Source organism: Papaver somniferum, unplaced genomic scaffold (assembly GCF_003573695.1).
Source record: "Papaver somniferum cultivar HN1 unplaced genomic scaffold, ASM357369v1 unplaced-scaffold_10, whole genome shotgun sequence".
Lineage (NCBI taxonomy): Eukaryota > Viridiplantae > Streptophyta > Magnoliopsida > Ranunculales > Papaveraceae > Papaver > Papaver somniferum.
In genome coordinates, this window is record NW_020618825.1 from 5,313,931 (window position 1) to 5,333,450 (window position 19,520).

The 19,520-nt window shown below is 31.7% G+C and overlaps 2 protein-coding genes across 5 annotated transcripts; both read right to left on the bottom strand.

The window, feature by feature from the left end:
• Positions 1–1,788: 1,788 nt before the first annotated feature.
• On the bottom strand, positions 1,789–2,946 carry LOC113326208 (rust resistance kinase Lr10-like). Its single transcript, XM_026573976.1, has 2 exons — positions 2,667–2,946; positions 1,789–2,546 (listed from the first exon to the last, which is right to left on the bottom strand). Exons 1-2 carry the CDS (start codon positions 2,944–2,946, stop codon positions 1,867–1,869), a joined length of 960 nt encoding a protein of 319 aa, XP_026429761.1. The 3' UTR covers positions 1,789–1,866.
• Positions 2,947–9,734: 6,788 nt separating this feature from the next.
• LOC113326035 (60S ribosomal protein L5-2-like) lies at positions 9,735–12,951 on the bottom strand. Of its 4 annotated transcripts, XR_003348246.1 has the most exons (7): positions 12,661–12,951; positions 12,150–12,277; positions 11,741–12,008; positions 11,528–11,644; positions 11,237–11,398; positions 10,952–11,161; positions 9,735–10,026 (listed from the first exon to the last, which is right to left on the bottom strand). XR_003348246.1 is itself a non-coding variant. In XM_026573846.1 (6 exons), the coding sequence occupies exons 3-6, from the start codon at positions 11,768–11,770 to the stop codon at positions 9,985–9,987; spliced, it is 399 nt and encodes a 132-aa protein (XP_026429631.1). In that variant the 5' UTR covers positions 11,771–12,008; positions 12,150–12,277; positions 12,661–12,951; the 3' UTR covers positions 9,735–9,984. The 4 variants fall into 4 exon arrangements, 3 of the variants coding, with proteins under 3 accessions (XP_026429631.1, XP_026429630.1, XP_026429629.1); XM_026573846.1 differs by lacking the exon at positions 11,237–11,398; XM_026573845.1 differs by lacking the exons at positions 9,735–10,026; positions 11,237–11,398 and having other exon boundaries at positions 10,442–11,161; positions 12,163–12,277.
• Between the last annotated feature and the right edge of the window lie 6,569 nt (positions 12,952–19,520).

Here is a 19,520-nt window from a genome sequence, read left to right on the forward strand (position 1 = left end):
TTTGACGAGCAACAAGAGACAAGGTGATTGTCTGGCGTAATTTTTGCGGTGTAACCAATGGTTTATTGAGATTCACACGAGTTCTACATTGTAATCTTTTCTTTATAATGGATTTGAGTTGGTGCTCCTCAAAGTGGACGTAGACAATATATACACGTCGCATATATTGTTGAACCACTATAAATCTTGTGTCTCGTGAGTTGATTTATGTTTTTGGTTTATTATTGTTGCTTGTGATTAATTTACTTATTATTCATTATAATATTCCAAGATTTTTTTTTGTTTCACATTTGTTAGAATTGTACGAAAATTGTGTGCACCAGTTTGGCTTGAATTTTCTGACAATAGGAAGTATTCCCTTGTAATTTTGTAGTTTTAAAAATAGGATGCTCCAAACCGAGTATCCAATACATTAAGAAGTATCACCAGAGTATCCTCATTTAATACTCCGCGACACGGATATGTAAACTATTTTGAAGTGTTTGGGATGCATTAAGTTTAACAATAATTAAATTTGCGTATTGCATTTTCAGACCTTTTTAGTACCTGATAGATGGACTTACAAAAATTATCTTGCTTTATTTTGTACTATAAATAACACGCTTAAGACCAAATTTGTAACAAAATTTTAATAAATTGTTAGTAATTTTATTTAAAAAAATAGTTTCCTTCCGTTCAAAATAACAGGTTGGTTTCATGTCTAAATTGTACATGAATCTAGCCTATTATTTGAGATGGAGAGAGTATAAAGAGCATGAAAAACTATGTTATCCATGGTTCTTTTAGGAATTTTCATAAGACAATTAGGAAAATTATGGATATTTTCATTCTAGTAATTACAGTTCCATTGAATGGAATCAATGGGTGAATACATTTTGTTAATGCTGTAGACTTTCTGCCAGCTCAAGCTACTTATATTTATATTGGTGGAATAGAGAATATATTGTATTATAATTTTAATGTACTGGGATATAAAATTTTATAAGAGGAAACACAACCTAAAAACAACGGTTACGTAATTAATTGACATGCTTAAAATCATCAAATATACAACTAGTTGTAACTGGTCATATAACGGGCGATTATTTTCCATTACGTCATGTATGGCGTAAGTATATTTTTAAAAATAAAAGAAAATTTGTTCAACTAAGTTTCTCTAAGAGATTTAAAAAAAATTAAGTTACCTTTTAAATTTTAAATATTTTTAATTCTACATTTAGAGTATTTTCCCTGAATATATAAAGTTGTTTGTTTTTAAAAACAAAAACAAAAACTCATATTTAAAAAATAAAAATAATGGGAGTACTCAAATACGTCAATAATGTTATTAATTTCAGACTTGTATATGTGATGACCTAATAATTGGCTTTAAGTCTTTTGAATTATGAGATGATGCCAATTTACATAAATGTCCTACTTTTGATACATTGAGGAAATCTACCATGGGTTTGTCAATATTTATATATTTGTAGCTGGACAATAAAATGAACAGAAAATAGAATGATGAGATAATTAAAGGTAATGATCTTTAATTCTTTTTTCTTTCCATATTCAGTTTTATTTATGATTAAATTATGATGGAACCCAATCAGTGCAAAGTCATAATGAAAAAAGGTTACAACTCTCACATTCTTCGGATATCATTGGCTGGAATGAAACTGAGATGGTCGGGTACAACGTCTGTCCCTTAAAATGTTCTATGACTTTCCAAAGCTCAAAAACACCTTCTCTTTTGTATTATTGATAGCATGAAAACAAATGATTAAAAAGTGCTAAGAATGTTGCATTTACAGATCTTTCTCAACATTCAAATTTATACACAAGGACATGAAAAAAAAAATTTAAAAAGCTTTTATTACATTATCTTCATTCGTAATCTTCTAGGATTGGTGTTAATTCATTTGAATGATTAACTGCTGAAGTATTGGAAACTGAAGCCGTCGAGGCGAAAGGGTTGGGTGCCATAAGTAATTTTTCAGTATTCCCTTCTAGCATATGAAGGACACCATTCATGGAAGGACGATCAACAGGGTTCCACTGAATACACCAGAGTGCCACCATGGTTAATTTCTTTACTATATCCAAATCTTCTGCTTCAACATGAATTCCTAAATTTTCCCCACGATTCAAACGAATGTATATCCACTGTTGGAAGTATTCTTCGTCACTTGTTTCCATCCTAAATTTTGTATTCTTCTTTCCTCCTACTATTTCAAGTAACAACATTCCAAAGCTATACACGTCTGACTTATATGATACGATACCAAAGTTCCTCGAGAAAACTTCAGGTGCAATGTAACCCATTGTTCCTCTAGCAGCAGCCATAGAAACTGTGACAAATGTATCTTTGGTACATAGCTTTGCTAGACCAAAGTCAGAGATCTTTGGAGTAAAATTGTGATCCAGTAAAATATTTTGAGGTTTGATATCAAAATGCAGAATACGTTGATCGCAACCTTGATGAAGATAGTCCATACCACGAGCTATACCGGTTGCAATCTCTTGAAGCTTCACCCATCCAAGGTTTATTGGTGTCTTGTCTTTCCCTGATGAAAATATAAACTTATCTAGTGAACTGTTCGGCATAAATTCGTAAATAAGAGGTCTCGTAGGTCCTTCAGCACAAAATCCCAAGAGGTGCACAACATTTAGATGGTGAATTCTACCTATAATGGCAACTTCATTGACGAATTCTTCTCCATTGTGTCTTCCGTCTGAATTGTTGAGAACTTTAACTGCTACTTGGATACCATTTGAAAGCTTCCCCTCCTCCCATATCCTCCTTGGCCTATTTTTTTTATATTTATTTGTTATTTTCTTTATTTCAGCATAAGAGTACCGTGTTGGCTGGAGAGCATTGTTCCTCAAGAAAATTTCAATCCTTGATTGATTTTCTTTTTGTTTACTATATGCTTTCTTGTATATTTTGATGACTATGATCACCATCGATAATATGAAAACAAATAATCCTAAGCTCACACACACTGGTGTCTTCTTTTCTGCTAGTACCGCTGCATAAATTATACAGTAAAACCCTATAAATTAATGTTATCGGGACTACCAAAAATTATTAATTAAATAAGATATTAATTAATATATAAATTAATACTTATTAATTTATCAGTTAATTAATATTTTATTAACTTATAGATAAGTTTACTATCAAATAATTAGTTTCTATATAAACACAATATCAAACCATTTTTTTATCTTATATAATCACAATATCAATATGAAATAATATTCTTATAAACATAATATCAAATCATATTTTTTATTTCCTATATAAACACAATATCAATATAAAATAATATTTTTATAAACACAATATCGAATCATATTTTTTAAATAATTTTTTATTTATCATCAATTAAAAAAAAATCCTACGTAAACACAATATAGAGAAAACAACACCAAAAATTCTTAGGATGATAAAAAAATTTAGAGATGAGATTCAATGCGATATTGATTTTAGCAAAAAACAGAAGAGAATTGAATCATTTTTCAAAAAGTCCTCGTAGATCATTAATGTATTGAATATATATATATAATGCATTATTAATTTATACTTCACATGTGATCTATATTGATAATAAAAAATATATTATCTTATAAGTTTAGCGAATTATTAATTTGACACGTTGTCCCCGACTTGGGACTGATTAAAAATATTATCTAAGAGAGTTTATTAAATAATCGAGTATTAATTAAAGGAGTTTCTAATGTATCCGATTTTTCTGTTTAACATCACAGTTACCATGCAACATATACTAATTAACTCGATAATATTTGAGAAATAAATTATTTAATTGAAATTGTAAAAATAAGAAGATTTATTCGGAGACTGAACAGTGAGTGAAAGAGAAAAAAAACAATACACAAAGAATGCGTATTGAGCAATTCATGAAAGAATACTCTAACCAAATAGTTGTTCCATAAGTCTGAACCAAAAAATCAATAACCCAAAGGAAAATATGGTAGGGTAGAAGGCTACCGCAAGTTAACAAAAGAATGAAGTATTCACATTCGTTTATGAGATATCCAAATAATAAATAGGCGAAAGTTGATTATTAAACAACAGTTATAACCAAATAATAAATATTTTTGTTATAGGGAAAGCTGATTTGTTTATGGGGAAAGCTAAAAATATTTGACTATGGTGTATTTATTATGACTTTGTCTCATTGAAGGGGAGGAGTAAAAATTTGTCTTTCCCCTTAGCGAAACACCAAAATTTACCTTTTGGTCCTCAAGGAAAACTAATTTTGTAACTGATCGGTCTTAACCTAATCCTAAGCATGATTAATCTTAAACCAATTTTATGATTAAACCCTGTCATTTTTTCCTTTTCACTAAAACTAGCACAAGTGAAGAAGATACCGGCTGGATAAAGGATGGAATAACTTCAATTGGGTGTCCCATTTATTTTTATCATTAAACATGCAAAGAACTAAACAGAGAAGAGAACGATTATAGTCGAGATTCTACTGGTTTGCATACTTTAGGCTGATTAAAATATTAGAGTGCACCGGGAAAAAGCTAGAGCATCATACGATTTGTTGGTAACACGGAATAAAATTTAAGTCATCAAAGAACATGAGAAGAATTTAAAGAAGAAGACCGATAAGAATACTGTGTTTTTTCCTTCTTTTCGATGAAAAATTCTTTTGTGGACTATTACATGATCATGATATGGGTTTGATTAGTGGGTAAATCGGTAATGCAAAATGATATATGGTAGTCAAATTCAGTTATTATTTCCTCCTGTACATATCTAATAATAGCTTTCCTCTTAACATGATTTCCTCCTAAATAAATCAGCTTTCCGTATAACAAAAATCAGAGATGAAAGTTGATTATTAAACAAGAATTATAAAATTAGAGAATAATCAATACCTTTGGGTTTGTTGTAAGGCCGCGGAATTTCAAAACATTCAACGGAAAGGCTAGAGTTGTGATTTTTGTATCTGCATTTCCCTCCGAAAATTTCACAACTACCGCAGCTGGGTTCATCCCACTTCATGAATAGACTGCCCAAGTTTCCATCTCCGGGATACCAACCATTTAACAATTTATAATATTCTGATGGGTACATAGTACTTGGCCATTTGATTGAAGCTGACGATAACACACAGTTGTCTGGTAAAAAATAAGCAAAGGATACTTGTGAATCTAGACCAAAAACTTTGTATGCCAAACTTGGACTACTTAAGCAACTTACGTCTCCATAACTGAATTCTTGTACATCTGCCAAGTCCATCGAACAGTTAAAGTAGCTAACATACCTATCTAGTTGTGGTTTAAAAGGACTACTATTAGAGATATTGAAATTTAAAAGCCTTCCAGGGATGCAATCATTTTGATCATATATTTCAATAATTTGGGACCTATAATTGATGTCTTTGACTAGAAATTTCCCGGAAAATGGTAGATCAATTTCTGTTTCATTGTTGTCTGTACAAGTTAATTCGAACCCAGAATAACCACAAGGAATCGGTTGTTTATCCTTTAAGCGAAATGGAAAACGAATTTGGAAACCATTTGATGAGTTTCCACAAGATAAACTTTGACAGGCATCGCTTTTTTCAGTCGCATCAGCTCTAACAGTTATTATGTGTTGAAGCAGCAGGATCATTAGAAAGTGGATATAAGAGAATGTAAAGTTCTTCTCTCTTGTAATTCTCATTTTAATAACTCTTAAGCTTCTCAGAATATCCGAAATTCAAGAAAAGTAATCAAGTAGCAATAAGATAAAGATGAGAAAAATAAAAGAGAGATTGCTGGACTGAAAACAATTAATATACACTCGTTTCACGTATATATTTCTTCTTCCTAAAGCGAAGTCTCTTTTAGATAGCAACCGGAGAGACACTTGTACGATGTACATCTAGCGTTGTATTTTTCCAAGGACACAAATTTTCAAAAAAGAATATTTTTTTGATTAATAACGACAACTCAATATTTATATTTATTAATGTGGAGTGCAATTTTGTGCACACTCGGTCAATCAGTGTGCACAAAACAGAATGATCCTATTGATTTACCTTAACAGCCAGTTAACTTATTAATATAACCCATTTTTATATTATTTAGATCTTAAAAAAGGTAATAAATTGTATATCAAATCCAATACTAGGAATTACTAGTTAATCCTACTACGAGGACCCTCTGGTCTACAGTCCACCCATTTAAGGTGGTTTACACTACAACAAAACATGGTGTTTACAATGGAAAATATCGTCGAAAATATTTTATTTTGCGTCACAAAATTATTGTTGTGACGCTTTTTTGCTGTCAGTCAATGCGTTATAAAAGGAGGTGTTGCAAATAATCCGACCGACGCTAAAAGCGTCACTTATGCCGAGGGTTTTTTGTAGCATACTTTTCTATCACAAAATCAATTTATGCGTCAGAAAAGTCTATTTTTCCATTTATTGATAAATTACTCATTTTTGTCATAAAAATTAAACTTTTATTATTTTATTATTTTATTATTTTATTATTTTTTAATTAATATGACATTTTATTTTTATGATAATGCATTATGGAGAATTCTGAAAATTTACAATTTATTGTTCTTAATTAAGAATCTTCGATAAAAAATTCTGAATAATCAATAGTTATCAAAGGTCATGAGCAGACACTGTATGCTGAACATCGATCAGAAAATGATGATATAATTTCCAGTTAACAAAAAATAGAATTTAAACATACAAACAAAGCAATTGACTTTGTACATAGTACATTTCCATCGGAAAAAATAATTGTACAAGGAATACCAAATACATACAAACTTTGTTGAACTAAATATTTATACATTCTAAATCTGGTGATTTCTTCATAATTAAAGCGTATTAGCTTTGGACAACCGAATTCTTGATCTCATCCTCATAGTTGTTGTTGCTTAGAAGAATCTGGAATCGGTTCTAATTGTGGCTCTTCGACAATCATACTCAAATAACTTGTCTCTTCTCTCCAAAGAAGATTAAGATCTTTTGTTTACCAGTAAAATAAACTCCACCTACAGACAGTAGAAAAAACAAAAACGGAAATCCCATAAAACAAATAATGATTTCGATTGATCTAAAGTAACAGATAGATGGAATACCTACTTCTTCTTCTTTTTTGAAGCATAAGGAACACCTACTTTAACATCAATTATATCTTTAACTTCTTACTCATGAGAGTATTTTTTATGTTTAATCCTCTTGTCTAATGCTCGTAGTGGCGGCTGATTTTGATTAAATGTAGGTCTAGAAGAAAGAAAAAAGAGAAGAAGATGATAAGCCAATATTAGGGTTAATTACTCTAAATATATGGAAAGAGAAATATCTTTCCTAAACAAATATATGGAAACAAATATTTGTGGGCTGGATTTTTGTTAACCAAAAATTAAAAAACGTGACTTTGAAAAGAAATGATTAACATGTAATCATATGAATCCACCAAGTTCCCTTGGCAAGTTAAGACGGTTACACGTAGGTGAATAGTTAGTTTTTCTTTTCCTTTAAGCATGGTGATTAGTTAATGATTTTAAGAAAGGATATCCCGATGAATTAAAAGGTTACACCTCCTTTAAAACGGTTATAGTAAAAAATAATAATTTAATTTAATTTAATATTTATTTTATCAGTACTTTATTTTATTTTTCACATTTAATAACGTTGAAAAAATATTTATTTATTTTTAAATTTTTTATTAACACGAATACTATTTCCTACGCCTATACGAGAGCCACAAATTAATATATTAACATTATCATTGTACTCAGCTAACGCTATATATGTGCGATACAAGAAATATCACAAATGCATAATATTTATAACACATTTACGGGTGTTGAGAATATAATGTCACGCATATTGTTGTTTGTTTTAGTGTTAATCAGTGGTCCAAATATATATTTTGGACCAAAAAATTTATTCCTAGGACCAAACAACGTGTGAGCCTTGATATGTACTTTCTTTAAATTTCAGAGATGCCCTTGCTCTAATGAATATATTCATTTCTCTCTTAACTTCTGCCTCAAGAGAAAGATGGAGATTTCTTTGAGCTTCGGCGACTTGTGAATTCAAGATCGATTGATTGGATTGATAAGTTGATATACCTATTGTTGATTTAATTTTATTTTTCATGTTCTCCTTGTAGATTTCTTTATGGTTTGATTGGGTACCATTCTAGTCTGAGTTGAATCCATGGACACAAATGCCACCTGAACAACATAATTTCTTGTGATTCACGGAGAATTGCAGCCATAACAAACGTTTTCCTGACTTTGTAAGATTTGAATTCATATTGGTAATTTTTGGGTGTTTTTGTATTTCTTTTCATCATGTATAATTTATAGATTTGTATTAGAATTGAAGAATTCGTTACATTTTATAATTGAATTTGATCGTTCGAAAAATGAAATTATGTAATCTTTTATACATTTTGGATTGGGGATTATGTTGTTGGTGTGGTGTTTTACTAGATCTGACTATTTAGAGGTAGAATTCGATGGTTGAAACATTAAGGGTTTAGAAGATGTAAGTTTGAGGTTGTATATAGTGTTAGATGGATTACACGAGGTGCGGAAACGTAATAGATATATCAATCTTGATACTAGGAATATGAATTGAACTTTTTAGTGGACCGACATGTTAGTAGTTTTTCTTCATATTTATTTGAATTCTGGATTTAAATCTTCCTGTTTAATGTTGAATTATTAGTACATTTTTGTATGTACGGTCTTTATCCATGTTTACAGGGGTCTAGTCTAAGGGCGGATATTCACTTGTTTCTAATGAATGCATATTTGCTTTGTACTGGAAAATTGAATTCCTTCCTTTAGAAGGAATTAAGTATTGACTTTTTTATTCATGTATTGGAACTAATAACAATTCTTGTTTGGAACAATGTATGCAGTTGGGATGCAAACTCAAATCTTTTTTTAAAAGAGATATTCACATAGAATCATGGATGGTATGCATAATACTAATATGTACTAGTCTTTTACTCAATATATATCAATATGTACTGGGTAGAGAAACCTAGAAAATGAAATGGACATCATTAAGGTCTCCTTAAAAAAAAAATTTCATCATATTTACATATTTATTTTAAATGTAAACATTTTACATCTTTTAGTATTAAAAAAAATCAATTTGGATGAGGTTAATCTTTCGTAACACAACACCCAAAACAGCCTAATTGGAACGGATATATGCGTTGCAATAAATTTAAGCAGCAAGCATGTCTGTTGTTCATACGGCAAATTTTTGTGCAAAATAAAAACAGGTTGCTCAAATTAATTTAAGAACGAATATAAACGTCTCTCAAAAAGGTGCGTTACGTTTTATTATGTAATTATAGCAACAGATATTATAATTTAAATAACAACTATATACGTTGCAAATCAGATAATAAAAATTGAAAAAATAAATAAATCATTTATCGGATAAATAGTATTACATTAATTAGTTGGAAGCCTAACAAGCTAAGCTCCAACAACGTACTACTACATTAATTGAACAGGTTGTTGCGCCTAGCCTACCAGCGAGCCTCACGGGTAACCTAGCCAAGGAAGGCGAAGCGGATGAGGACTGATATTGTGTCACAAGAGGGACAAACTAACTCTACCTTCCATGTTAATTCCTGCAATATTACGCCATTGGGAACTCGAACCTGGATCCCCCTGGAGCGCATGAAACTTTGGGAAACGGGGATGACCAGCTGAGCTAGGGCCCATTTTTTTAAAAGAACAAAAAATACAAAATTTGTATATTTGTATTTTTGAATTTCCTGTATTGCCAAACCCTGTTGCATTCAAAGATGATCTTTACAACAGCCTTACAGAATATTTTCCCACCATTAGTTACACAATGAATTTGATAATGTTCATTCCATAAACGAAAGAAAAATATGATTCAAAGAACAAACAAAAACAAAAACGACTAAAGCTACTCCAAATGAAACTGGATCACCTTAGCACTTGTTATCCACCTAGTTGTTCACCTTACCATGCACCTCTTTAGGTCGACTCTCCTTGAAGGGGGCAAATAAAACACATTAGCTTTGAGTAGCGAATCCCAAATCATAGGAGCTAAAAGACTTTCCATTATGTTTCGTAAATTTGATCATTTCAAATACGATGCTTATGCCTGCTGCCGTTCACCCTAAGCATTTTTTTATTTTTTTTTCTTGACAATTCTTCAATGTTTTAATAGTGCAACCAAGCTAAGCTTTCAGGTAAGCACATTAATTACTAAGTAGAAGTGAATACCCATTCATTATTCATGTGATGGGCAGTAAAACAAAATCGTTACAGTTGCATTACTAAGTAGAAGTGACAAATGCCAACTGCAGAGCATAGTAAGGTATTCAAGTGAAGTACCTCAGATCAATTATATCATTCATACCTTAACGATCAGCTTTAGGGTCACAACTTCTCCTGAATCTAACGGTTTACAGTGAAAGTCAAATTTTATCTTTTGTCTTACAAGGAAATTTCCCTATGGTACTTAAGTCTAGGTTGAAGGATGACTCTTTGCGCCAAACTGCACCAAGATGCAGGGTCCTGAAGAAATTTTACAGATTAATTCCCAAGAAAAACAGCTTAGCAGCACTCATCATTTTCTGTAGCGAATTAAAGATGACGAACCATTAGACTAGAGTCCTGCAAGTGCTCACTAAAGATTATGAAACTTGTTATTAAGTTGCAAGTGGACTAAGTAACTAGCACATGTGTCAGCCTTTTGCAGCTTAAGCCAATGTAATGTGTTCCCTTATTGCAGCATAAGCCATTGTAATGTGTTCCCTTATTAATGTAAAGAAGAAACAAGAGGAATTATTTAACAAACTAAGCATTAACAAGTAATATTTGAGAAAACAAAACCATACTAAGAATACAGTGTAGTAAAAATTTAACTACCCACATCAAGATGTATGTTAATATCTGCCTATGACATACCTTTTGTAATGCATTCTCAGGTTGACCATTTGATGGTGGAGAAGTGAGAGGAGAAGCTTGTGGAAGAACTTGATCATTAGCTTTTGAACCACGACCTCTGCCTGTACTAGAACGTCCCCTGCCACGACCTTGTTTTTTTCTTACTATATCTTCAGAACCAAATTTTGCATCCCCTGGATCAACCGCTTTAATTCTTTCTTCAGCAGGTACCTGTTTTTCCTTAAGCATTAATATGAATTTATTTCCCAAACAGAACTCAAACAAAGCGATATAGACAGAATAGACCTGAGAAAAGAAAACTTAAAACACATAGCATTCCACGGGATAGACATTCCGCTGACATGAGAACACTAAGGCATGGTGCAAAACCAGTGGTTAACCACCAAGCATATATAACAATAGCTGCTATAATTAGTTCACGTCTCCTTCCTTAGAAAAATACATCTCCTGAATAAAAAGCTATATTGAGAAACACTCAAGAGTAACAGCACAAAGAAAAAGAAACATAGGTGAATTGCCAAAAGCACCTATAAAATAGACAACTCTATAAAACATGGCTGTAGGAGATGATGTTACCTTAAGAGCACCAAAGATAAGGTTTCTGGTAGTTGTTCGTAGAAGACAGACATCAAGAAGAGCACGAGAGGGCCTTCGGCTTTCACCGGGTTCAACAGAGTGGTCATCGCCACTTGCCTGCAAGTGATAACTGTCAGTCAAATGTTTCTTCTGACTACAATATATGTACACCACAACAAAACAAGGAAATTACTAAAAGTACAATGTATATACCTCAACATTGCCCACATACTCGGTATCCATCTCAAGTTTTTTCAACAAACCATGAGCCAATAGAAGACCAGCACAATAAGATGTGGTTTAAGAGAACATATATTAGAGTTTTTACAAGCAAGTGGATCAACTGATGAGAAACATTAGAAAGACCAATATTAAATGAAACAGATACAATCTACCCAAATTTTGAAGCTTGTTTAAGTTTCTTGTTCGAATCAAGACCAAACACAGAATCTGTGTGACTATCCTTTTCGTCCACAACTTTCTGAAATAAAAGAAAGTATGCTGAATAAACAAATGAACACAAAACCAAGAATTTCATACCAAAATTCTAATGTCCTCACATCAAGAATTCTAGATTGAAAACATATTTCAGTTCGAAAAACTACTAAGAAAATATAAATACATTTACGTCTAACCCCCAAATGTCAATGCTGTTTCTTTTGAGACTTTTTGTCGAACAGCTTGGAGACGTGAAGTTACTGAATGATCACTTTGTTTGCTGCTTGTTTGTAACATTACGTAGCTTCTTCCCTGTAATCGATTAGCAATCAAAATCGAATTCCAAACAAACCCAATAATCCTAATTACCCAAAAACTGTAAGCACTCCTTAATCAACCAAAAACAACAAGTCAACAACCACCACTGAATACAGATTTTGCAGCAGTAATAGCAGAGATTAGAAACATATTTTTCTTCTAATCTGAGATGTAGCGTTGAACAAAAAAAAACGAACTAAGATGGAATCAAAAACAAAGCCATGCTTTGAAACTTAAAAAAATACAAATAACCCATACGAAATAGGAAAATCTTTACAGAAAAACTTCTATCAAAATAAAACCCCTAGTTCTATGAGATAAGATTTAGGTCTAAATCAAACGTCTTAAAATATAAACAACAAATTGAGCGTTTATACCTGATGAAACAACCAACTGTTAGTTGATAATCGATTGCAACTATCAGATTTTGTGTTGGTTTCCAAAATAAGGAACAAAACCAATTTTGTAGGGTTAGGAAAACTTCAAGTTAAAAGTTTATAGATCTGGATTTCCGGTATACAGGTATTGATTTGGGTATAAAGATGAAGAAATAACAAACGCAGATTTGTGGTTGTTCTGCTGAAATCATATGTAGACTAGGGTTTTTTTCGGGTAGATGGTGTTGAACGAGAGAGAAAAAAAGAGAGAGAGAGGGGGGTATTTTTTCCGGGGTTAGTTTATTTTTTCTGGATAATAAATCTGAAAATAAGATTAAAACAAATTATTAATGGCGCATGGAACTATTGTATATTACAGAAATGCCGTAGTGTACAGTTCAAAAACGTTGCTCCATTAATTTACTTTAATAAATCAGAATTATCTATTTTGTGCAACGTATTTTTCAGTGTGCCACACTGCCACGGGTATATAGGTTTCAAATGGTGCAACTTCTATAGCAGTTGAACACCGCCGAAATTTAAGTGTTGCAAAATACAGGATATGGTGTAGTGTAATTCCTAAATAATGATGTGTAACCCATAAATTTTATGGTAATGTAGGAGTTAACTGAAGCATATGTACCATGTTAAAATGAACTCTGTGTAAATCCATTCCAATCACGTGAGTATTTTCCACCGTTAGTTGGTTACTTGAACACTTTATTTATATTTAACGAATAAATACTAAATTTACAAGAGATATTCAAATGGACTCATAGATGGCACGCATAACATGTACTAGGTTTTTACTCGGGACATATCAATATTTACGGGGTTTTTACATGGTACATATCAATATATACTCGGTTTTCAATTCTTGAATGATTAAACACTCCGGTAGGAAGTGAACTGTCAAGAATCTTAACAGGAAACTGAAGTCCCCCATCATGTACGTAGTAGTTTAAGTGTTTTTAATTTTTATTTTTTATTGCAGGTGTTGATGCAAATAAGAAGCAAGAGGATTTGTAGATTTGGTGGTCTTTTGTTAAACTTCTCCAAACCCGGCCAGCTTGGCCTTTTGTTGTGTATATGTACTATGATATCTATTAGGTTTTTACTTGATACATATCAATATGGATTGTTGGGTCATAATGTGAAACATAAGTGCAGTAGAATACATTATAGTACTATAATTACTAGGTGCCATAAACTTGATCATGCAAGCTTTTGGAGAATTATCAAAGATCCTTAAATTGGTATAGAAGGAAAGCATGTGTATTTTTCATCTCTAGCAGATATGAATCAAAGGAAAACCCATTTACTGATTTTATTTTCCATCTCTAGCAGACAAGTTTATTTCCTAGCCTTCTCCTTTATGCTTGTCATTTGGAATCTTTTGATACATATATCATAAACTTTTGTCTTTGTTTTTTTCAGTTGAGTACATATTTTGATGTACTGAGAAGGAAATGAGTCCATTTATGTATGAAATCAAACGACGATGGAAGATTTTTCTTCATGTTCAAAAATGGCTTGTTATTCTAACTTAGAGTGGGAGATTTTTCTTCATGTTAAAAAATTGCATCAAGCATCCCAACCATTAACAACAACTACAAGCCTACAGATTTCTTGGCCCCCTTCCTTTTCACTTTCAGCTTCTTAAATTCCTCGTCAGCAACCTCAGCTAGCCAACATCAAAAGACGAGGGTACCCAAATATACCTTAATCTAAAACTTTTACACTTATAAGTCCTTTCTCTGAAAGTGATTGTCTATGGACTAAGTCGAGACAATAAAAAAAATCGGTATTCAAACTTTGTGTGATCGTCTATGGATACAATTTCGAGACGATACAACAATCAAAGTGTGATTTCTTGATAATAAATTTGGACTTAACAAAACACTATAGGATTGTTATCAACTAAATAGGAATTAACGTTTGTGCAATTTACTTTAAATTATAATAACAACACTTATTATTGTGGAAAGTAAAAGTAAATGACACGGCAAGATTTTGTTAACGAGGAAACCGCAAATGCAGAAAACCCCCGGGACCTTGTCCAGAATTGAATACTTTCAGAATTAAGACGCTATACAAAATCTAAACCAACTTCGTATAGTTGATACCAAGCAACTAAACCTATAGTTCACCTAGTTCCATCAGTATCCCTGTGTCTCCAACTTGCAATAAGTCACGCACTTGAAACAATTCCTTTGGTTCGTATTCCAAACAGTAAAGGAACAACAAACCTTTTCGGTAAAAACTCTTTTCAAACTGTGATATGAGTTTGACAAAAGGCTCTTTTGTTTATTCAATAAACTCCTTTGGCGGGTTTCAGATCTTATCTAAACCAGTAACTTAGATTTAGATTTACAACTAATCAAGTTCGGACACTTAATAATTCCACCAAATGATCGATTTCCGATCTCACAACTAATCAACCAAATCTATCAAAAAGATAAACCGATTATATTTGGATCCCCAGTCGATCAATTTTTATGCACACCAAAGATTATGAACCCAATAAGAAATATTGTTGTCTTCAAATCTTCTTAGATCTTCAATAAACACCTGCACACAACACAACTTGAATCTCTTGTGATCAATCACACACAGAACGGAGTCTGTTGATGATGGATTATCACAAGACTTCTTTAGATCAAAAAACAGTTCCAAAGATCCCCGTTGACACGTCGATATAGTTTGAGTGAATCTTACATCAGAAGAGAAGATTCTCAAGCATAAACAAACCAGGTGCAATCAAAGTTCAATAACAGTTAGTCAATCAAATCAATCGAAAACTAATAATAAACTGCAATTATATAGTTTCCCACCAATGGTACTCGTAGAGCTTCTCAATCCCAAAGAATTCTTTAAAATGAGCGGTCGTAAGAGATTTCGCCTAATTAGTTTACTTTCCTCTCCGAATAGACGGCTCCACCAGTAACAATACAACTAGGTAGTTTTGCTGGAATTGAGGATTAGTTTGCTCATAATGAAAACTTTAATATTTATAGACAAAGGAAGTTTGGACACAATGGAATTTTCAAAACCTAATATTCTCAAAGATATGCAATAAACACCAAATCGGTTTTCATAATTTCTGGAAATGCTCTGTCTAAATATTAATCGAAATCTCACTAGAAAATCTCCAATTAGTAAATGCACATTAGTAATTATTATTCTCTGTAGATATGAAATTAATTGTTGGAAATTAAAAGCATATAAAAACTAAAAACCTTAATTAAAAGATTCTCAATATATTTCGATCCGGGATTCTCCTTTAGTTATTAAGGAATATCTTTGAACAATAATAGATAAGAATTATTGCACGTGTTAAAAGTATGTCGACATCTTTTCTTTGTAATTCCTTTTTCATATTTACAATCTTGGAACCGATTTGCCACACTTCCAAACAAGTTTAGAATTGGTTCATCTGACTTCCAAGAACTATGTGATTGATTATCATATCAAATCATCAATCATGGATTTAATGGGTCTACCAAAACAAGTGTCGGTTCTACCTCCATGTGGGTATTAGAATCAGTTACATTAGTTACCAATAATTGGTTAACTACGTACCAGGATCGGTTACCACATTCTTATGGTATTTACTTATGATCGATTGAACAAGTCATAGGATCGATTCAACCAATTACTAAGACTTGTTGCACCTCTTACAAGGATCGATTCCACATACTTGGGATCGGTCAAACCTCTTACTAGGACCGGTTACCCAATGTCTATAGTTGGTCACGCCAATTACAAAATATCCATCATACCATCTCAGGTGATTACTTAAGATCGTTTTAACTAATAAAAGTCATACCAATACATAAGTCAGGCATTGTGATTAGTTTTTACCATGAAACATAAACAAGTTATGAATGGTTATACTAAACTCACATATTGGTGATCCAAAGATTTGGATTGAATAACATACCAATAAGCCTAGTGATTTCTCTTTAGATTTACAAAATAAGTTTATGAATGTACTTCTGTTAAACGAATATAAAACATTGATTCCTAGGAAGAAATCTTCAACCATACCCATACATAATCACAATAGCATTCATACGATTATGTCGATGTCTTATATATGCAGTTCAAAATATAGACGTTATACTTCGTATTATAATTCCTCAATACTATGTCTAACTAGAGTATAATCATTCACAGCTTCACAGTTACGTTTTCAATATGCAAGACTTGAAAGATATGTTAGGAATGAAACAGTTCAATACGAAATATTACTAACCTCGAGAGGAAGGATGATGTTGTCGATGTAGCTCTTTACTTCTTCACATTCATCAAGTCTTCGAGTAATACTTGTATGTATCATATCCTAGTAACTTTCTATCTAACCTATACAAAGTTGACTCTAGTATATAATTAAGCAACTCTTTAAATGATTTTTGGTTCACTAAAATATGACAATCAAACTTGACATACCAACAATTGGTGGGTTTAACCGAGAAATGCTTTAACACAACACCACCCAGAATACTTCAAATTCTAATGTAATCCAGAATGTCGCAGATTCTTCTCTATCTACAGTCCCTGCAAATTCATTTTTGTTTATTATGATTATGACGAGGATATAAACGATACAAAACGCTAATATTGTGTTAAAAATATTAAATTCAAACGATAGAAATCATCATCATAGCATCAAAACTTGTTTCTTTGTACAGTGAATGTATATTTAAACATAAACTTATACTTATTCTGTATATATTAAATCATAAACATAAACATAAACTTGTTTCTTGTTTCGTTGTACTGTACAACCAATAATACAAAGGTACTCTAGTATGCAACAATACATATTGATTTGTACTGATGTTTATCCAAGTATAAAGTGGATTTTCACCTAGCAAATATTGATATGTACTGATAAATCAAACACACACAATAAATTCAAGTATCCAAGTTCGTATCAACACGTACTGTAAAACACTACATATGTAATCTAGTAACAAAGAGTACATATTAAAATGTATTAATGCTTACTCAAGCGTAAATTATGTTTTCACCTAGTACATATCGATATGAATTGTCAAATACTACATATGTAATCTAGTACCTAAGAGTATATATTGATATGTACTAATTCTTATTCAAGCATAACTTATGTTTTCACCTAGGACATATCGATATGTACCAATAGATCGTACACACATCAGTAATCCATCATGTATACAACAGTTCATATCAATATGTAAGGATGCTTATTAAATCATAAATCAAGTTTTTTACTAGATCTATTTGTAAAATTAGATGTGAAAAGAACACGCAAACTGATATTCTCCGCCTAAATTCTTCGTTTTCAAACATTAGTTATAATATGAAGAAACTATAATTAGATTCAAACGAAAAGATTAATATATTTTAACTTAATCTCAGAAAGGGGAAGAAACAAAAACCCTAAATATTCTAAGAGGAGGAGAAGAAAAACCCTAATCTCGTAATTGAATCCATGAACGATCTGTAACAAAAGTTAGGTTTCTGATTTAAGGATAAGAAGAGAGCAGATTTAATTTACGAGGATTTAAGAGGAAAGTAGTTATATTTTTAGAGGACTTTCAGATGGTTTTGCGAAACACGATTTTTTTGAGTTCTGAAACTGAGATGAGTACGTTAGTAATATAAGAAGAGAGAAGAAAACTATAGATGAAAACAATGAAAAAAAAGAAAGAAAACTGAAAAAGAGAAAACACGCGTGTTTTGGTTATGGGTAGCTTGGTAATTTTCATTTTCTCCAACCTTTTTGGACAAACGGTTAACACATTTTTCCTATTGGACTATAGGATGACCGGTATACAGGTTTGGGGCAAATTTCTCAATCCAATAATACCAAAAATATAGGATTCCTACAAAAAGATATTGATAATCCATGTTGATTATATTCTTACGGATCGCAGATTATTATTTTTTTAATACAACATTTTAGCTTACACAAAAATGAAAATAATCTTTATTTGGTGACCATTAAAATATTTATTTTATCATAAGAAGCAAGCCCTACGTTCAAAAAAATTGGTTCTACATTGACCCCGTTAACCAACGCACCATCAAGTGAAGTATTGACAATCGAATGTAAAAGGTCCTTCTCTTGAGATGAGTTTCCAACTTTCTCAATCTAATCTCAATCGAATATAACAGGTCCTCCCTCCCTGGCCACTTCGAGGCGCATATATATATTATACGTCACTAGCAAGCCATATCGTAAAAAAGAGTGTGTTTCCTGCACTTCCAACGAAGAGGAAGAAGTTTCTTGAACATAAACGGAAATTACCCGACCAACAGTAACACTTAACTAGTGTGATGATCAATTCAACATCACAGCTTCTTGTAACAAATTCAATTCATCATCACATTTTGGTTAACAAATTAAGAGATTCATTTTTTAAGAATTCTATATTTTAGGTATTATTAGATTTGATATATATATATTTTATTACCTTTTTTTAAGATTTAGTAATAAAATTAAAATTAAATGAAATACATATTTTTTTATTTGGAAGGAAATATCTTGATTTCATTAATACTTCTTAATTGAATACATGATTACCAAATACATCAAAGATGAGAACAATAAAAAATCACATATATCTTGTTTCACCGAGGAAACTGATACTTGAAAAATGGCTTGAGAAATAAAATTCTGCCATTGAGATTTGTCTTCTTCAGTAAGAGTATAATGTCCCAAAGGGGAACAATTTGTCCAGTTCATCATTATCACAACTTTTTGTAGTCGCTGATCTTCAAAGAATTGTAAAACCATTACCACTTCAAAAAATTCACCAACAATGATATATTTGATAGGATTGTAAACAATCATACGAAGCGCCCTTTAG

What these genes read in the sequence shown, in the direction of transcription:
- LOC113326208 (XM_026573976.1), bottom strand. Translation starts at nt 2,946, where the DNA reads ATGGTGATCATAGTCATCAAAATATACAAGAAAGCATATAGTAAACAA. An exon ending in CAATGAAGTTGCCATTATAG is followed by an intron (nt 2,547 to 2,666) that starts GTAGAATTCACC and finishes TATTTTCATCAG; the next exon opens with GGAAAGACAAGACACCAATA.
- LOC113326035 (XM_026573845.1), bottom strand. Translation starts at nt 11,770, where the DNA reads ATGGATACCGAGTATGTGGGCAATGTTGAG. An exon ending in AGTATGTGGGCAATGTTGAG is followed by an intron (nt 11,645 to 11,740) that starts GTATATACATTG and finishes TATCACTTGCAG; the next exon opens with GCAAGTGGCGATGACCACTC. An exon ending in TTATCTTTGGTGCTCTTAAG is followed by an intron (nt 11,162 to 11,527) that starts GTAACATCATCT and finishes AAGGAAAAACAG; the next exon opens with GTACCTGCTGAAGAAAGAAT.